General features: G+C 35.2%; 2 protein-coding genes across 8 annotated transcripts; both read left to right on the top strand.

Annotated features, from left to right (window-relative positions):
• The first annotated feature begins 1,641 nt into the window (after positions 1-1,641).
• LOC120768894 lies at positions 1,642-4,290 on the top strand. Of its 7 annotated transcripts, none has more exons than XR_005704802.1 (4): positions 1,642-3,383; positions 3,448-3,488; positions 3,604-3,887; positions 3,961-4,290. XR_005704802.1 is itself a non-coding variant. In XM_040095647.1 (2 exons), the coding sequence occupies exon 1, from the start codon at positions 1,854-1,856 to the stop codon at positions 3,360-3,362; it is 1,509 nt and encodes a 502-aa protein (XP_039951581.1). In that variant the 5' UTR covers positions 1,643-1,853; the 3' UTR covers positions 3,363-3,383; positions 3,448-3,597. The 7 variants fall into 7 exon arrangements, 1 of the variants encoding a protein (XP_039951581.1); XR_005704803.1 differs by having other exon boundaries at positions 1,643-3,383; positions 3,852-3,887; XR_005704798.1 differs by having other exon boundaries at positions 3,604-4,290.
• Positions 4,291-7,718: 3,428 nt separating this feature from the next.
• Positions 7,719-15,254, top strand: LOC120768911 (alpha-N-acetylglucosaminidase). The gene is made up of 4 exons (XM_040095678.1): positions 7,719-7,817; positions 11,972-12,132; positions 12,203-12,603; positions 13,046-15,254. The coding sequence occupies exons 1-4, from the start codon at positions 7,766-7,768 to the stop codon at positions 14,709-14,711; spliced, it is 2,280 nt and encodes a 759-aa protein (XP_039951612.1). The 5' UTR covers positions 7,719-7,765; the 3' UTR covers positions 14,712-15,254.
• Positions 15,255-18,415: the final 3,161 nt, after the last annotated feature.

Genomic DNA, 18,415 nt, shown 5'->3' with positions numbered 1-18,415 from the left:
CCTGCTCTCGCTGGGCTGATTCGCAACCTCATCCACTTGCATACTTTCCACCTCCGGGGCCGCCATAGTCGATGCCTGTTTTGCGATACTCCCGCTTTGTTGAGTCGCAGTCTTGTCTGCTCCCTTGCTCCCGGTAGCTGCCGGCTTATGTGGCCGCATGACCACATTGTCATGCCCTTCATCATTGGCAAGTCCTCCGCCCTTCTCGCACAGAGGACGGCTAACTCCGTTGCTAACTCTCATTTAATCCTCAAAATTTTAGAAAGGTAGTTGCATTTCGTGTTGATATGTTTATGTAAAAAAAAATGGTTTTGCAAAAATTCGTCGACTAACAACCGCAATGTTTATCTTCTATCCATTTTCATTGAAAATATTATAAATATGACAACCAGCTGTTTACAAGAGTTTCAAAGTCGCATAGCTGCCTTTTGTCACCTACAAATTTGGATCTGATTAAGTGCGTAGTTAATCAGGATTAACGCTGCCGTTTATCAAGGCTATAGCCTTGGTTACTTTGGTGATGCTAAATATTTAAAAATTATTGCATGTAGCATGTAGCATTATACATATATGTATTACATTAGACCACACACCGAAAAATCTATACTTTTATCGACAATATGCAGAGGGTGGTAAAATATCATCCAATTACTGAAATGTTTGCCAATATTGCACAAAAAAATTTCAGATTATTGTTATTATTCGTAGCGACAGAAAACATTTCTGAAGTAATATCGAGGAAGAGTGCCAAATTGACAGACCTTTCCAAAATAAAAATACAGGTCTTTTCCAATCGACCTGACTGATCTTTAAAAAAGCGGCTACTCTACGTCAAATGATCACCTTAACTCTAAAATTAGTACAAATAAAATACAAAAACTAATTTATTTTTTAATAATACTTTGTTGCAATAAACATCGCGCGTCAAGTAATTTTTAAGAAAAATTATCTTTACGCGCTGTCAAAATCGAATTTTCCAACCTTAACTGCGGCAGCGGCATAGCACATGCTTTCAGCTCTTAAAACGTTTAAAATTTTTCTGAAGACGACAGAATTTATGTGAAAAATGAAGAAAGTAGAAATGTACTTCTATCTGCAAATATATTCCTTGGGAAAAAAGATTTTATATATTAAATAAGACTCAATTAATTATTGCATGATTTTTATTTACCAATTAATTAATTAATTTAATATAATATGTGAATATCATTGCTAAATTTAATAATTAATTTTTTCCGTGTTTTGTTAAAATTTATGTTTTGGTTTTTTTCTAAAATGCAGTTTACGGAACATAACAAAAACTTGGGGCGATAGCATAAAATTTTTGCTGTCATCATGCGATGATGTACTTGTCACCTCTTCAAAATTTGTGTGGAAATGAAAATCGGTATGTCAAACCGTCAAAATGACAGTACATTGCTAGCAATGAATGACATGACATATATCTAGAAATCAATTGCTAAACATTCATAAACAAATTGCTCATTTACTATATATATAGTAGGGTTTAAGCCTTACAGGATTTTATTAATAACTCAAACGACTTGTACCCTTGTGCGTGAATTGACGTAATATGTATTACGCTAATTTTGTTTCTTCAATTTTTACAAATTATATTTATATTTTATTACAATATCACCCAGAGGAAAATTGCTGCATATTTATCTAACGCATAAGTTGGGGATAAGCCATAGAGGATTGTATTAATAAGTCAAACGATTTGTACCCTTGTGTGAACACTGACGTACGACTTGTCGTAGAAACATTGCATTTGACATCTCATGGTTATGAACCGGACTAATTTTTTTAATAATGTTTTGCTTTAGTATTCCGAAGCCGTTTTTGCGTGTCTAATGGGATGCATCAACAGTACAAAAAAATTAGGCGATTTAAAAAGCGAAAACGTTTTTCGTGCTGTGAGACTTCACTCCGAAGTGGCAGATCAAGGACGCACAGGATATCTGGAATTAACACCAAGGGAGCTTATATTTCGTACGGGGTCTAATCAACGTGTTGTATGGGCTTTGCAACATCTACGCAGATATGGGCTTAATGGCGATGTATTCTCATTTGAAGCTGGGCGTCGTTGTATCACAGGCCCTGGCATTTATACTTTTCGTTGTCAACGAGCGGAGCAATTGTATCATATATTTCAAACTTATATAAATGCAGTTTCACTTGTGACAGACGATGCATTTACATTTAGCGAGCGGGAGCGTGATCATCCATCACATACAGTGGGTAGACCAGAAACTGTTCAAAGTGCAAATAACTATTTAGAACCTGCACCGTTAGTAAGTTCAGGGGCTGCAGTGTCGATTTTACAGCGTTCTCGAGTGCTTCGGGATTCATTCAGTAGTAGTCCACTAAGTTTGGACTCGCCAGATTCAGTTCCAAGTTTATCATTTGCCACAAGCGAAGTAGTTCATATTCAAAGTCCACGTTTTCCTCCTGGTCTCGGAATGTATGTGAATACCCCGAATACATCTATGCCAGTTCCCAATAGCAATGTGTACTCGGAATACCCCTTGCGGTCGCACGTAGAACATAACAATAATTTATCAAACGCGTCCAATGGTGTATTTAATACTTTAGTTCGAAAAAATTTGGTGAAGCACTCTTCTCTAGATATTCCACCAGATGAATTTGCGCCTATGCTTACACCACCATCAGATGCATTACACATGTATGCCAACGTTGATAGCTGTTCACTTGCTGCCAATAATTTTGGTTTTGGTGGCATAGCAGGAATGCGGAATCTGATACGAGATCAAGAACGCTGTTATGAAAATCTAAATAGTGAAGAGCTGAAGTTAATCCTACCAAAGCAAAATTTGTCGTCTTCAACGCCCGGAAGGAGTCATAGTGGAATAGATATTCCCTGTGATCCTCAATTAAAGCAAACGAAATCAGCAGGAACAAATGCAGTCAATTATATTGTTCTTGATTTAGACCAACCTCGAAGTCCCACACAATGTTCCCCCAAACTACAAGTTGGAAGTGGTCTTTCCTTAACTGCCGTTGATGGCGCTGATGGAAGTATAAAATTGGCTTCAAAAACAGAATCACTTACTGATTCAACACACACTAGTGTAACTTCAACGACTAATCCAATGGCCATTACGACAGCAACGATTACAAACGTGACAAATACAACGAAACAAAATAGTGGTAGTGTTGAGCAATTGGAAAATAAAGAAGAATCTACGCTTGGTTACTCGACTATAGATTTTATAAAGACTTGTGCACTTATTAAATCATCAACTCACGGTGCAGATTTTGATGCGGAACCAGGCAATGAAGAAAGCAGAATAACCCGGCATAGTAAATGTGTGCGAAAAGCTTACTCTATTAGTGAATAGGAAAAATTGGTACTTTCTCAGGTAAATGATCAATTAACAAAGCATTTTAAATTATTACATTTTTAATGTCTTTCACTTTAAATAGCGCTTTAATATTGCGAGAACACGTTTCGTGATTTAAAAAAGGTACGTTCTGGATTTGTTGTGTTAATAAGTATGTACAATTAAATAATTCACATTTCATTGTTCGCCTTGTTTAAAAATTTTACACTTGTATTTCGAAATTTTGTGCATTTTTAAGGAAATTTTTCGGTTCATAAATGTACTAAACTTATGAACTAAATTATTACGATTGGGCGATATAAAAAAAATTAATTATTATTTAAATAGAAAAAATCAAAGCTTATTGAATGCGTTGCTGTCTCATTTGTTTCAAAAATTCGTTTGTAGACAAGATATTTGAGCATTTATAAGAACAACAAAAGTAATGTAGCCAAATTTTGCATTACCAATGGTTTCTTATTTATTCTTTCAACCGGCGAAATGCAGCGTGAATTGTCCTCTTTGGAACTTTCTTGCTTTTATGTGCGTATACATGCATATATGTATAATCCATGAACATGTCAATGTATATAATCTAAATATTTTCATATTGCAGTACAGTGTACCAGCATTTAGTACAACAATATACATAGTTATAAGAAACCTAAAGTTGATTTGGAATTCGTTTAGAGATTTTTAATATACATATACATATGTATGACGACACCGAGTGTCTGTATTTATCACATACAGAGCAGAAATAAAGGTATACTGGATGTACATTTTTTATTAATCTGCATACATATAAAGAGTAATTGAATGGGTAACTTGTTTTAATAATTTTTTCAACACTAAACTAATGTTATCGTATTGATGCAATTGTTCAATTGATTTTTTATCTTAGGTATCTATTTATAGTGTTTAAAATTTTTATTATGTACTTAAGCCAGATTTTGTTATATTTTTTATTTTTCAAAAACTTGAAAAATTTGTACTTAAATTGTTATTTTTTCCATATTGTTTTCATTCATTACAAACGGTGCATCTATATACATATATTTAAAAGCTGTGTTTTATTAGCTGTAGTAGCAAAAATGCCAAAGTACTCATAAAATACATTAAAATTTATCATAAATTTGTTACGGATGTATTTTTATTGCCGAAAGAAATACATTTGCAAAAACAATGTATGTATGTATATGAATATCACTGAATGTATTTAAGAAAAAAATAATAAAAAATGTAATTTAAAATGAAAAATTGTATTTATTTTTAATGATGCCTACAACTTATAAACTCCAAAACCAATGAACCAAATGCATGTTCATGTTTCCATTGTTTGGCGTGTGAAGACTATCAAGGCCGTTGGCATAATGGGTAGCATGAAACGTATAATACTCCGTTCCATGTAAACGGCTATCTATCTGATCTTTCTCTCTTCTTTTCTGCAAGGAGCCTAACGCTCCTCCACTAAATCCACAACGACCATATTCATGAACTGGGCGAAAGAGTGAAGACTGATCCTTAACATTAGAGTCGCTGACGTTAAAATTCCGACTAGTAGTCTTAAGATTTTAGGTGTAACATTCGACAGTCTGTGTTCCTTCACTCCCTATACGACAGCGATAACTGCTAAAGTGCACTCCGGTCGAACACTTATACAGCGAGGGCAGTAATATAACGAAGTTCTCTCTAAGCAGTTTATGCTAGGAGGAGTAGTAGTTTAACCTGCCTCTGTATGTACAACGAACCGGCGTTGGTCTTATCCAGAATCGATCCCGATGTACCAAATATGTGTCCAGCATGCAAAGGGTCCCTGCATGAATAGCAAATCCCACTCATTTTTCACTCCTCTCCCTATTGGCCGACCCCTTTGAAACAGCACGTCTCCTGGGCCCACCGTTATGATGACAACCAAGCTGAATCTTACCACACAACAGGAACAACACCGTTACAACAAGAACAACATGCCATCGATTCCAGTGCCCAACGTCAATATCGTGGAATCAACAGCTTATGAGAGGACACCACAATGCCAACGCCTATGTTTAATTATTCTTCACTTTGAATTTTAACCTCGAAATAGTACGGATGTTTGAGGACTTTAAGGAACCCATGTCGGCCATTGGCAAGTGTCTTCAATACTGGGTGAGAACCTTGGTGAAATAATTTACTGCCGTCGAGCATACAGATTTGGCATCAACGTGTTTATGTCCTTTGGGTAATACGTATTTGGATTGGAGGGGTCGTCCACCTCTACTAGTTGATGAATATTGAAATTGAAGTCCTATATATGGAAATGATAGCGATGGATCTGGCGTAAGGTGTCGCGCTCGTTTGCTAAAACAGCTGCTTCGGCTGAAAGGTAGGATTATTAATTTTAAATATGTTGGGCGTTTCGTCATTTATTGCAAAGACTGTGTTGTGCGTTAAAGTACAAAACGGTTATCACCACGAAGTAGCACACCTATGTTCGGGTGATATCCTGAAACATGTAACTGGGACGATGTTTGTATATATAAAATATTTCGTGCTCAATATTGCCTGACGGGTCAACTACGAGCTGACATTCTATGGTAATATCCGGTAACCGGCTAACGTTTTACATCCTCAGTCAGGCTGTTTGATATAAACAACCTTCAAGTCAAATTACTTATTATAAAAAAGATATGTATTTGTCTGGATTTTGATTAGCCAATAGATCATAAGCTATATGTTAAGGTATATACCATTACCTTGAAAAAAAATCTATGCAAAATTTCGTGAAGATATCAAATAAAATAAATTTTATCCAACAACTAAAGAGTTTTTCATATGATTTCGAAGTGTCGTTTCGGCCATTTCTAATACAGAGTTTGTCCGGAAAGTAATAGTAGGACTGAGTCGATTTAAAAACAAAATTATTGAACCAATCGTTACAATTCTTTAACAACTTTCAAAGTTCGATGCAGCGTTGCCAGCGCGATTTCCAAGCATTGAAGACAACAAATTCATGGTGGACGATGACTTTGATATCAAAAAAGACAATGAGCATCGTTATCACTTTGGATTTGCTCATTCTTACGGTCTTCATCAGCGACCTTTTCCTCCAAAAAGGCCTGGTCCCACCGAAACATACCACTTCTTGCTAAAACAACATCTGGGTAAGCCTGCTTGATCATATCAAACGTCTCTGTCGCACATTTACCGAGTTTCACCTCTGCTCTAACGAACGCTACATTTTCGGCATGCAACACTCACAGAAACACGTCGCGCGAAAACGTCAGCCCTGACTCTCCAGGTGCTCAGAGACAACTGACCAGCCGCTCCTTCGTTAGCTATTCCTACCGACTTCAGTCGGTTGGCACACGCTCCGAAGTACAGTAGCGGCGGAAGAAAATCAAACCTATTACTTTCCGGACAAACCCTGTATTCACGATCAGTAATTTTTATACTTTTGCAACATGTTACTACAGAGTGCTAAATCGGATAATAACCCCGCTCACCCTTTATATAACGGTATTGTTAAAAACTACTAAAAGCGTAATAAATCAAGATGGTATAAAAGGGCTTTATATGAGCCGGTGAAAAAACATATGCCTCTGTTTTGCCTCTGTTTCTGATATCTCAGGACTTGCTTGACCGATTTCAACCAAATTCGGTCCCTGAAGTTTCATCGAGATATCTCAATTATTACTCAAGTTAAAGATTGCATATACATATACAGCTCTATATCTATGTCGCTTAGCTTTAGGTGATACGTACAACCGTTAGGTGAACAAAACTATAATACTTTGTAGCAACAGGTTTCAAGAGTATAAAAATATCGACAAATATACCCCGGTTGTCATTAGAGGTAATCTAACGACTGTTAAATCATACAACTTTTTTATTGAAAACTCATTTTTCGGATTCTCTAAAGAAATCTGCTTACAGTTATTTGAACTAACTTATCCTCGAATCCATCTTTAAACCAAACTCCGAGTCCGCGTTCTGTGAAGTGTTGGATCGATACTATCTTCTTCAATAGCTTACGTCTTTTTCTAAATATTTTAAAGAGGTACAATTTGTAACGAACGTGTCGGTGATGGCCGAAAAATTAAGCCACTGAAAGGCTGATGGTTTTAATTAAGAAGAGTGATGCCGGAATTGTCCTTTTCTTATACATAAGTATTTTGAAATAAGGAATGAAGGAATATTTATTTTTCTATCTTACATCCCATTTGTTTTTTTGTTTGGAGATTTATATCTCCTCGCTTAAATGCGACCTTGCACGTGAATACTGTAAATTATGTTATATAGTATATGTGAGCAAAATACAAATATATATATAAATGATTAAACTTGAATACAATCAACATTTGCTCATTGAGATTTATATACTCGTGTCAGATCTAAATACTCTTCTCGCACATCTTCAGTTGTTATTTTAATTCTGAACGATGAGGTTGATCATAATTCTTATTATAACAATTGCACTTCTCTTCTTTGGCAGTAAGTAAATACTAAAAATTGTGTTTAAAGTATATATGTATGTAACTTAAATTAAACAAATAAAAAATAACATTAGGAGAGCAAACATATCAATAGCTTTATAAACAAAAGTGGATACATATATATAAACCGTTATACCAAATGATAACAAAGAATTACTAATTGCAAAATGTTCAAAAGAAAAAAACTTAAAGAATAAATGCAGTTTAAAAACATTTTGATTGTCTGCAATTGACAGGACCAGATACTTCTCTCTAAGCTATATCCTAATTAATTCAGTTTGTTTTATAGTTGTCTCAAATAAAAATTTCTGCCGAAAATAACTTTTGTTGCGCCAAGTTATTTTAATACGTATTTTTGCTGTTGGTTTTAAGATAGAGATGAGATGCTTGTGGGCTGCTTACACCAGAGTGTATGCGGGAATTGTTCTACAGATTATTCTGAACAACTTTGCCTAAAAGCCAGCGATTTTTAAGGAGAGTTTTTTTAGGGATTATAAAAATTTGACAGTTTTTGAGATATCCGAACGAAATTTAGAATTGTCTTAGAGTACTAACTTTACGAAGAATACACCCAATTTTTTTTATTTATGTTATTGACCTCAAACCGATATACCTCTGTTATACATATTTGTTAAAATGGCAAACATTGTTTACTGATTGAAATAAAAACTGTTAATGTATAGCAAGTGGATAAGTGTTTTGGACCCGCATATTTTTAACGATCAAGAACTGATTTCCCGAAATTCGTCGTAACTATACCAGCACAAATGATACACCCCGTTTCATTAAGATCACAAGAGGCCGTAGACCCAGAAAATATCGCGAAAATTCGTAAAAAGTTTCTGTGCCGTCTTGTAACAATAGATCATTATACATCTGAGACCAATCGACAGCCCTGAAATGGGTTTCAACCACCATTCAAAAAAATTCAAAGTAGGATGATTCCCACTGGAAACGAAGGATAAAATAACCAGCATTAAGGGAAAAATAATTTACGGGCGATTTGAAATCGGGAAAAGAAAGAGGATGTGTGTGGTTGAACTTTTAAGAGTTAAAAAAAGTTTATCACAACTTCCGGTAAAACTACGAGTCCAATAAATAAAAAGTTATATGACAATGTTGTAGGTAATGAAAATATCTATAACTTTTTCACATAACCTCAAAATTTATGTGAAAATTAAAAAAAAAAAAAATTTTTGGTACTATGTATCCAAAAACGGTTTAGAGCCAGCGATGTTTAAGCCTTGAGTGAGTTAATATATCTATGTAACTAATATGTATTTATTGCAACTAAAAAATAAATAATTTCACATTTTCAATGTTTCTAATGAAAACTACACCAATCATAGTAGTACCATTCTTGTAGTTGGTACATTTCTACAACTTTTCGTTTCAATGTTAAGTACTTCTCTCAAGTAATCAGTAAGTGGAGCAGACTCCCATTTCTTTAAATCAGTATTCAAATCATCAGATAAATTGACATACATTTGCGAGTACGAGAAATTTGTACCGAGGACGTAGCAAGAGAAAAACAAAACAAGAAAAAGCATTAACTTCGGCTGCACCGAAGCTAATATACCCTTGACAGGTGCATTTCTTTTAGTACCTACGTGTTTAAGTACATCTAAAGACGTAAACAGTCAGTGTTAACCAGTCGTTAACTGAAAAAGTCTCCAATGAAAGCATTTGACTCTGATTGTTCAGTTTGTATGGAAGCTATATGCTATAGTAATCCGATCTGAACAATTTTTTCGATGATTATTTTATTACCTTTATCCTATTATTTTATTATGTATCTTAATCCATGTCAAATTTCGTGAAGATACCACATCAAATATGAAAGTTTTCCATACAAGGACTTGATTCCGATCGTTCAGTTTGTATGGCAGCTATATGCTATAGTGAGCTGATCTGAACAATTTCTTCCGATATTACATTGTTTCTATGAACAATAACTCATATTAAATTTCATGAAGACATATCTTCAAATGAGGAAGTTTCCCATGCCATCATTTGATTCCGACCATTCAGTTTATATGGCAGCTATATGCTATAGTTAACCGATCATTATACATTGTTGCCTTAGAAAATAATCTATACCACATTTCGTGAATATATCTTGTCAAATGCAAAAGTTTTCCATACCAGCACTAGATTCCGATCGTTCAGTTTGTAAGGAGCTACATATATGCTATAGTAAGCCAATCTGCACAATTTGTTCATATATTACATTATTATCTTAGAAAATAACCTGTGCCAACTTTTGTGAAGATACATTGTCAAATGTGAAAGTTTTCCATACAAGGATTTGATTCCGATCGTTCAGTTTGTATGACAGCTATATGTATGTTATAGTGGTCCGATACCGGCAATTCCGACCAATGAGCAGCTTCTTGAAGAGAAAATTACGTTTGCAAAGTTTCAAAACGATATCTTAAAAACTGAGGGACTAGTTCGTATATATACATACAGACGGACATAGCTAAATCGACTCAGCTCAACATACTGATCATTTACATATATATGTACATATATACTTTATAGGGTCTCCGACGCTTCCTTCTGGATGTTACAAACTTCGTGGCAAACTTAATATACCCTGTTCATGGTATAAAAATCGATTTTTAAACCATCCTGCTGGTACGCTTGTCCCCAGTTTCAATTCTTCTGTGAAAAGGATATTTTTTCCACAGTCATTTCACATTTCCGTTTCCGAAAGAAAAGCACATGAGTAGTGTTTCGTGCAGTTATTGTCAAACATACAAACCAAAGTGGGATTGTAAGGTTCGCAAGGTCCATGAACCATATTGGTTTTCACCACTTCGTATATTTCTGGATCTATCTCTGAATCAGGAATTTCCGCTGAAATGATTTCATCAGCTTGATCTGATGTAATCACCATCCGCATCCAAAGAAAAATGTGTGCGTGCGGCAAACATCTTTTTTGCTACTCAACAGAATACATTCAGCATCTAACAGCACCATATATACATACCATAGGTTGCTTCAAGATAAAGACCATCAAACATCGCAGCTATTGTTTAATAAGTCGTGCTGTGATTTCGTTACGATCGCTAGCTGATTAACCACGATCCATAATTCCGCACGTATGCAATCGCATTTTGGGAGTACTTCTTGCCTTTTCTTGGGCTGCCATACGTTGATGGCAAAAAGAACGCCGACCAATATTAGCGCAACCTCTTCGTGGCTTAATAACAAATTTCAATATGCAATTGATCACATTGTGTGAAACACACATAAAGTTTTCACTGAATAATTTTAAATAATTTTTCCTCTGGATAGCCGGAATAAAAAAGAAAGCGACCGCAATTGAACAATTCAAATAATTTACAAATCAAAGTATTGAAAAACAAAACAAACAAAAATTGAAAAAAATGTGTATGGAAAATGTTACTTTTTGGAATTGTCCAATTATCCGACTTCTCCTCATAGAAAGTATAAGGTATTCTGTTTCCAAACCTTTCCCGATCCACAACAGACAACCTTTCAATTTCAAGTTTGGTTCAACCGTTCTCTTAATGTTACTAACAAACAAACATTCATTTTTATTGTAACGTTTGTATGGGGAAAAGAAAAGGGCTGTTTTTAGGGGTTTTGCGGAAATTATTCGAATTTTTCTCGCCGCAAAAACCATCTTTGAACTTCAACGAACATTTAAGAAAAATAATTGTCCAAATTGGTCCAGGCGTTATTGAGTTATGAGCGTACATACATTTTGACGATTCATTTTTATTTATATAGAAGATGTGGAAAATTATTATATTGGTGAAGATAAGGCTTTCAGAATCAGATATTTATGTAAAGTTTTGTGTTGTATCTTCTTTTATACTTTATTTTTTTATAAAAGCAAGTTACCTAAAAAGTTGTTGCAAACCAGTCAAATATGTAGTTTATATTATATTATCCAATTCTTTAACAAGTGCAGGAGAAAAATTCTTATTATCAAAATAATTTTTTTGTGTCTTACTGATAAGACAATTATTACACTTTAAATATAAACCATTGTATCCGTATGGGATTACAATATGTGTAGTATGTATTACATAAGGGAAAAATATACGAAATATTTTTAGATCTAAAAAAGCTGTTCTTATAATTTAGTAACTCAACTTCTTGCAACATATTTTCCAGAATGCTCAAGCTCTGCTGTTATTGATCTAAGTGATGTTGAAACACCTACAGAAACACAAGAAATCGCCGTCCGAGATTTAGTTATACGCACAATTGGCGAAGATGCCTCAAAAAGTTTCGTTGTGCATGTTGATAAGACAATGCCATCCAGAAGTTTTCAAGTAAGTTGTAGTATATTCTTACTTACTTAGAAGTATTACAAATTATTGTTATATTTTGTATTCATCTTAGATTAAGAAGACAGAAGCATCCACGTTAAGTATTGTTGGATCAGACGGGGTTGCAGTGGCGAAAGGTTTTCATCATTACCTCAAGTATTACTTACATAAGCACATTGACTGGACCCACACTAAAGTTGAGTTGCAATTGCCGATTCAGCTACCAAATGCCACGATTTTCTCTAAATCTGCCAGCAATTTCATTTATTACCAAAATGTTTGTACATGGAGCTACAGTTTTGCATGGTGGACTTTTCCCAATTGGCGCCGCCACATCGATTGGATGGCAATGATGGGTGTAACCTTAACGTTGGCACCTATTCAAGAGTACATTTGGCACGAAATCTATGTTGAAATGGGCCTGACGAAAGATGAAATAGATGAGCATTTTGCAGGCGCAGCTTTTCAAGCGTGGTAAGTATGTTATTCATAAAACCTTCTTTTGGATTCCGAATTCGCAGTATCGCATGCGATTTTTATTTTTGAACCTAGAAATATTGTATGTGGAAGGTACCCAGAACAAATTTACAGACAAGCTGAATAAGCATCTAAGACGTTTCGACCAAACTTCTAAAGCTATATTGTTTAAAGTTAATAAATTTGGGATAACTCTTCAACTAATAATAATAAAGCTTGACATAGCTATCTTTAATATCGATTTTAAAAATTTCAGCTAAAATCAGTTTAGTTGAAACCCGTAATAGGGTTTATCGGATTTTCATTGATCTGTTTGGCTGATAAATCTATCAATAGTTTCAAGAAAGGTCTTAAGAGAAAAGATGAACAACAATAAAATAAATCATACAAAATATTTCTTTCCTAACTTTGCACATATCAACTCTTATATTAATTACAGGCAGCGCATGGGAAACATTCGCGGCTGGGGCGGACCGATACCACATTCATATAGACGTATGCAAAAAATACTGCAACAGCGAATTTTGAAAGCAGAACGTGATCTTGGTATGCGTGTAGCTTTGCCGGGCTTTGCAGGACATATACCTGTCGCCATGACACGAATTTTTCCGAACAAAACTTTTACACCTGTCGAACGTTGGAACCACTTTCCAGATAAATACTGCTGTGGTCTTTTCCTCGATCCTAGCGACCCGCTATTTAATCAAATTGCACTCAAATTTCTTAACAAGACCATTGAAAATTACGGCAGTGATAATATATACTTTTGTGATCCATTCAATGAAATTCAGCCGAGGTTCGCAAATGCTGAATATATGAATGCCACGGCATTTCATATTTACGAGTCCATGCGTTTAGTTGACAACTCGGCGATTTGGCTCTTACAAGGATGGATGTTTGTGAAGAATATTTTTTGGACAGATGAATTGATCAAAGCTTTTCTGTTGGCAGTGCCGCTTGGCAAAATGCTAGTGTTAGACCTACAAAGTGAACAATTTCCTCAATATGAGCGTACACATTCGTTCCATGGTCAACCATTTGTTTGGTGTATGTTGCACAATTTCGGTGGAACCCTTGGAATGCATGGATCTGTTGATATTGTCAATACGCAAATACGTTTAGCAAGAGATATGGTAAACACGTCGATGGTAGGTGTCGGTATTACAGCGGAAGGTATCAATCAAAACTATGCCATGTACGAGTTGGCTTTGGAGCGCGGTTGGATGAAAGATGACTTTGATTTAAATAATTGGTTTGAAAATTATGCTGATGTACGTTACGGTATTCGGGAAACCCGTCTGCATAGTGCTTGGCAATTACTCCGTCAATCTGTCTATTCCTACAAAGGATTATTAAAAATTCGAGGAAAATATTCTATTGCAAGAAGACCCTCCATAAACCTCAGTCCATGGGTTTGGTATAACACTTCGAATGTTTATATTGCTTGGGCTCAAATGATTTCGGTTATAGGAAATACTACCATTCCTTTACACAATCTACCGTTTGTCTCTCATGATCTTGTTGACATTACTAGACAATTTTTACAAATAACCTTCGACGAACTCTACGTGAATTTAATGGTTGCCTACACAAGTAAGAATATGGAGAAGTACGTTTTTATAGCAGATAAAATGCTGGAGGCTTTAAATGATCTCGAAACAATATTAGCCACTAATATGGACTTCTCATTAAGTCGATGGTTAGAAGCAGCAAAGAATTTGGGACGAACGCCGGTGGAGAAACAGCTTTACGAAATGAATGCACGGAATCAAATAACTGCATGGGGGCCTAACGGCCAAATTTTAGATTATGCAACGAAACAGTGGTCCGGTGTTGTTATTGATTACTATCGGCCACGTTGGGCGCTATTTCTCCAAATGATGCAAAAAAGTCTCGAGTTTAATCAAAAATTTAATGAGGAAGCATTTAAACGTACCGTTAGTCAGGAGATTGAAAACCCATTCAGTATCAGCGTTAAAGTATACCCATCGGAACCGGTTGGCGATAGTTTTACCGTTGCTCAGCGAGTTTTCCTCAAATGGACCACGTACGCTGACGATTCTCGTTTCAAAAAGTATTGCATCAAATCTATACGATATGTATGAGCTAATATGTATGTATATGACAAAACTCATTACGAAGATAAATTATTATTAGGTACATATATTTTTGTAACTCCTGTTGTAAAACGTTTTTATTATTTATATTGTAATGACACTGAAGTTAATGTACTCTAAATTTGACAATGACTTGCCAAGATAGACGTTTACTTTACTCATAATACACGCGCATATTTGTCAATGCTGCCGATCGTGAATAGAACTTGATTGATCCGTGATAATAGTGTTTTTCAAGGAGTGCTGATTGAATGCGCTCATTTTTATAACTATTGACAGTTTGTAAAAAATACTTAAAGCCATCATCTTGTTCCATTCTTATATGAGCATTCGACGTTACCGAGGTTAAACACATTTCTGAACTTTGACTAATTTATGAATAACTGGGCTCGCCTAAAATTTGTATCTGAATCAATACAGACATGAGTTTCTTAAGTTTCGAAATGTTCAGTTACAGAAATAAATTTTAGATTGATCTAACGTAATTTAAACTGGCATAAGACGTTAATTAAAACAAAAAACAGCATCTAATTAAATTTGTTAATCATTTCTTACGTCACAGAAGAGTAGAAAGGTTAAAAGGCTTGAGGTTATCATTATAATCTCAACCCAAGTACCTTAGCGAAATAAGTTACGATGGGTAAAGTTCAGGTTCATTTAATACTTCTGTATTTGTGAGGCCCACAGCCGGTGAAGTATTTTAGTTGTTGGAAAAAATGTACACTCAGTCCTTTTTTGCGCGATCTCTTTTTACGCTATTTCACTTTAACGCGGTTATTTTTTCAGCGCAAATTCCTTTTTTTACGCGAATTACTCACTTTAACGCGATTGCTTTTTTTCGTTTTTTGCTTGGTCTTAAACTTGCAGCAGAATTTTTCAAAAAGAATTGAGTCTCTGCATGTTAAGATATAAAGAACTACATCGGAATTTATTGGGCCCAAAGAGAAGCATTCAACAAAATTAACTGAATTTATGGTGCAAACTCAGTCGGAGATGCTAAGTCAATCAGAACATCGATCCATAGTTCTTACTATTGATTCTGATACAAATTCTAGTGATATCAGTGCCGGCCATCAAAATAAGTGGCTAAGAATAATTTCCACTACGGATAATGACAGTGATTAAACAGCATTCAACGGTTTTTGCAATAAATCTACCTATTTTCTATTTTCTTCTCTTTTATATATGGTTTTTGTTTTGTATTTTTTATGTTGTTATGAATGAATAAATCATAAGTCTGAAATTTGAACCTTATTGTAATGTTTTTGAATATTTTTTTGAGCGTATATTTTGTTATACGCGATATTTTTTATATTCGGAACCAATTCGTTAGTTAATATTGGAAAACTAACCATTTTTACGCGATTTTTTTTACGCGAGTGGCAGAACCAAAAATCGCGTAAAAAAGGATTGAGTGTATATTATATAATGTTGCAAATGAATCATATTTGGTTGCAAATGAATCATATTTGGTTTCTTGTTAATTTATATTCTACGGCATAAACTCGCTTCAATCAACGTAATTACTTCAAACAAGATATATTAGGTTGTCTTTTTGCCTTTGAATTTCGCGGCTATGTATAAAGCGTTACAGAGCTCGTATCTGGCAATACTATACATCCTTGAAAGGTCTTGACATAACCTACAAAACGACGCTATGCATGATTAATTGCGTTCAACAGTTATAGACGTGTAAGCATGGAGTTCACTAACACCGAAATTCACACTATTTTAAAGTTTTCCTTCGTTAAAGGCAAATCCGCTAGAGAAACGTTCCGTGAGATTAATGGTGTTTTGGGGGATGGTACTCTATCACTTCGAACTGCGGAGGAATGGTTTCGACGATTCAGAGCGAGCGAAAGCGACACCATGGATAAGCCAGCCGGGGAAAGAACTGTGTCGACGAATACCGATCAAATCATGGAAAACATCGAGTTATACCGGCATGTGTCATCTCGTGAAATCGCCCAGAAGATGGGAGTTAGTCATCAATTTTAAACCATCTACAGAAGGCTAGATACACGAAAAAGCTTGATGTTTGGGTGCTGCATGATTTGACGAAAAAAACCTTCTCGAAGGTCGGTGAATCGTCTCAAACATTGGCCAAGCCGGGATCGATGGCCAGAAGGTTTTGCTGTCTGTTTGGTGAGATTGGAAAGGAATCATCCACTATGAGCTGCTTCCATAGGGCCAGACACTTAATTCTATAATTCTATCATCTACTGGGAACAACTGAACCGCTTGAAACAGGCGATCGACCATAAGCGTCCAGAATAGGCCATCAGGAAGAGTGTAGTGTTCCACCAGGACAACGCCAGACCACACACTTCGTTGATGACTCATCAGAAGCTATGGGAGCTCGGATGGGAGGTTTTATCGCATCCACCATATAGCCCGGCCATAGTGCCAAGTGATTACCACCTGTTCCTGTCCGTGGCGAACGCCCTTGTTGGTGTAAAGTTGAACTCAAAAGAGGCTTGTAAAAAGTGGTTGTCCGAGTTCTTCGCAAATGAGGAGGGGGCTTCTACGCGAGGGTTATTATGAAGTTGTCGTCTAGATGGAAACAGATTATCGAACGAAACGGCGCATATTTGAACTAAATCCGAACACTGTAACAATTTTTATAAAGCATTGAATAAATAGCAAAAAAGCGGAAGGGAGATATTTGTATCTTATATATGAAATAAACTCAACTAAAGAGGCTAAATATATTGCGTATAAGAGGAAAGAGTCTACCTTATAATATTAGGCTGCTGAGACCAAGTTAAATTACTTATAAATAATATTTAAAATAAAATTTCCAATAAATTTCAGTAAAATATCTCACATATTGACATACAAAAACGGATTAAAGTTATTTGAAAAGTCGAGTATATTAGGGATATGGGAGGTTCTGGACAGATTCCAATAACTTTTGGCATTTGACATGAAGCATACTAGAATATACAATATATGGGGCAATATTCATACGTACACTTAATTTTGCTTAGTTACGTACCATTGACCAATATATGCGGCATAAAGCCAAAGGTATGTTTGAAATAATTATGTTAGGTATATGGAGGCTAGGAGATGAATTGACGACATGTTTTCCATGCTTAAAGGTACATTATCAGGAAAAGATGCAGGCCGATTTGGATCAGTTTTAGATGTAAGATAACAACCCTTGAAAGTATTATTATTGCAAAATTTTAAAGTGTAAGTAAATCTGTCTAACTAATGTTGTCAATAGAAGATATTTGCAGAGGTGTCACTAAATTGTTTACAACATTACCTCACAAACATCTGAACCCTCTTAGTATTTAAGACTCCAATTTAAGCTCCAATTACGGTTTTGAGCTCAACTGAACTGCATTTCGATTCAAGTTTTAAAATTTGGTTTTATCGTTATCAACGCAATCCGTCAAAAAAAATTGTGAAGCTTTGTCAAATTCTGTGTCTGTGGAGTTGATCAAAATGTCAAAAAACTACAACTGCTACCAAGCATTAGTTGAATTGAAATGTTTCGATTTGTAGTTTAAATGTCTAGCTTTTAATCAACTGTAAAATCCTTAATTTCTAGGTCGGCAGCACCAATAAAAGTTCGGCTGAAAATATTTGACGTTCGTAATACTAAAAATGAGTATGGTTTATCTGAAGTTGATGTCAACTTCAATTCGACTGTATGCCAATCTTTCTTATTTCTTCAGAAA

Source organism: Bactrocera tryoni, chromosome 2 (genome assembly GCF_016617805.1).
Source record: "Bactrocera tryoni isolate S06 chromosome 2, CSIRO_BtryS06_freeze2, whole genome shotgun sequence".
In the NCBI taxonomy this organism is placed as follows: domain Eukaryota; kingdom Metazoa; phylum Arthropoda; class Insecta; order Diptera; family Tephritidae; genus Bactrocera; species Bactrocera tryoni.
Note: the sequence above shows the minus strand (reverse complement) of the source record. Positions and strands in the feature narration are given on the sequence as shown.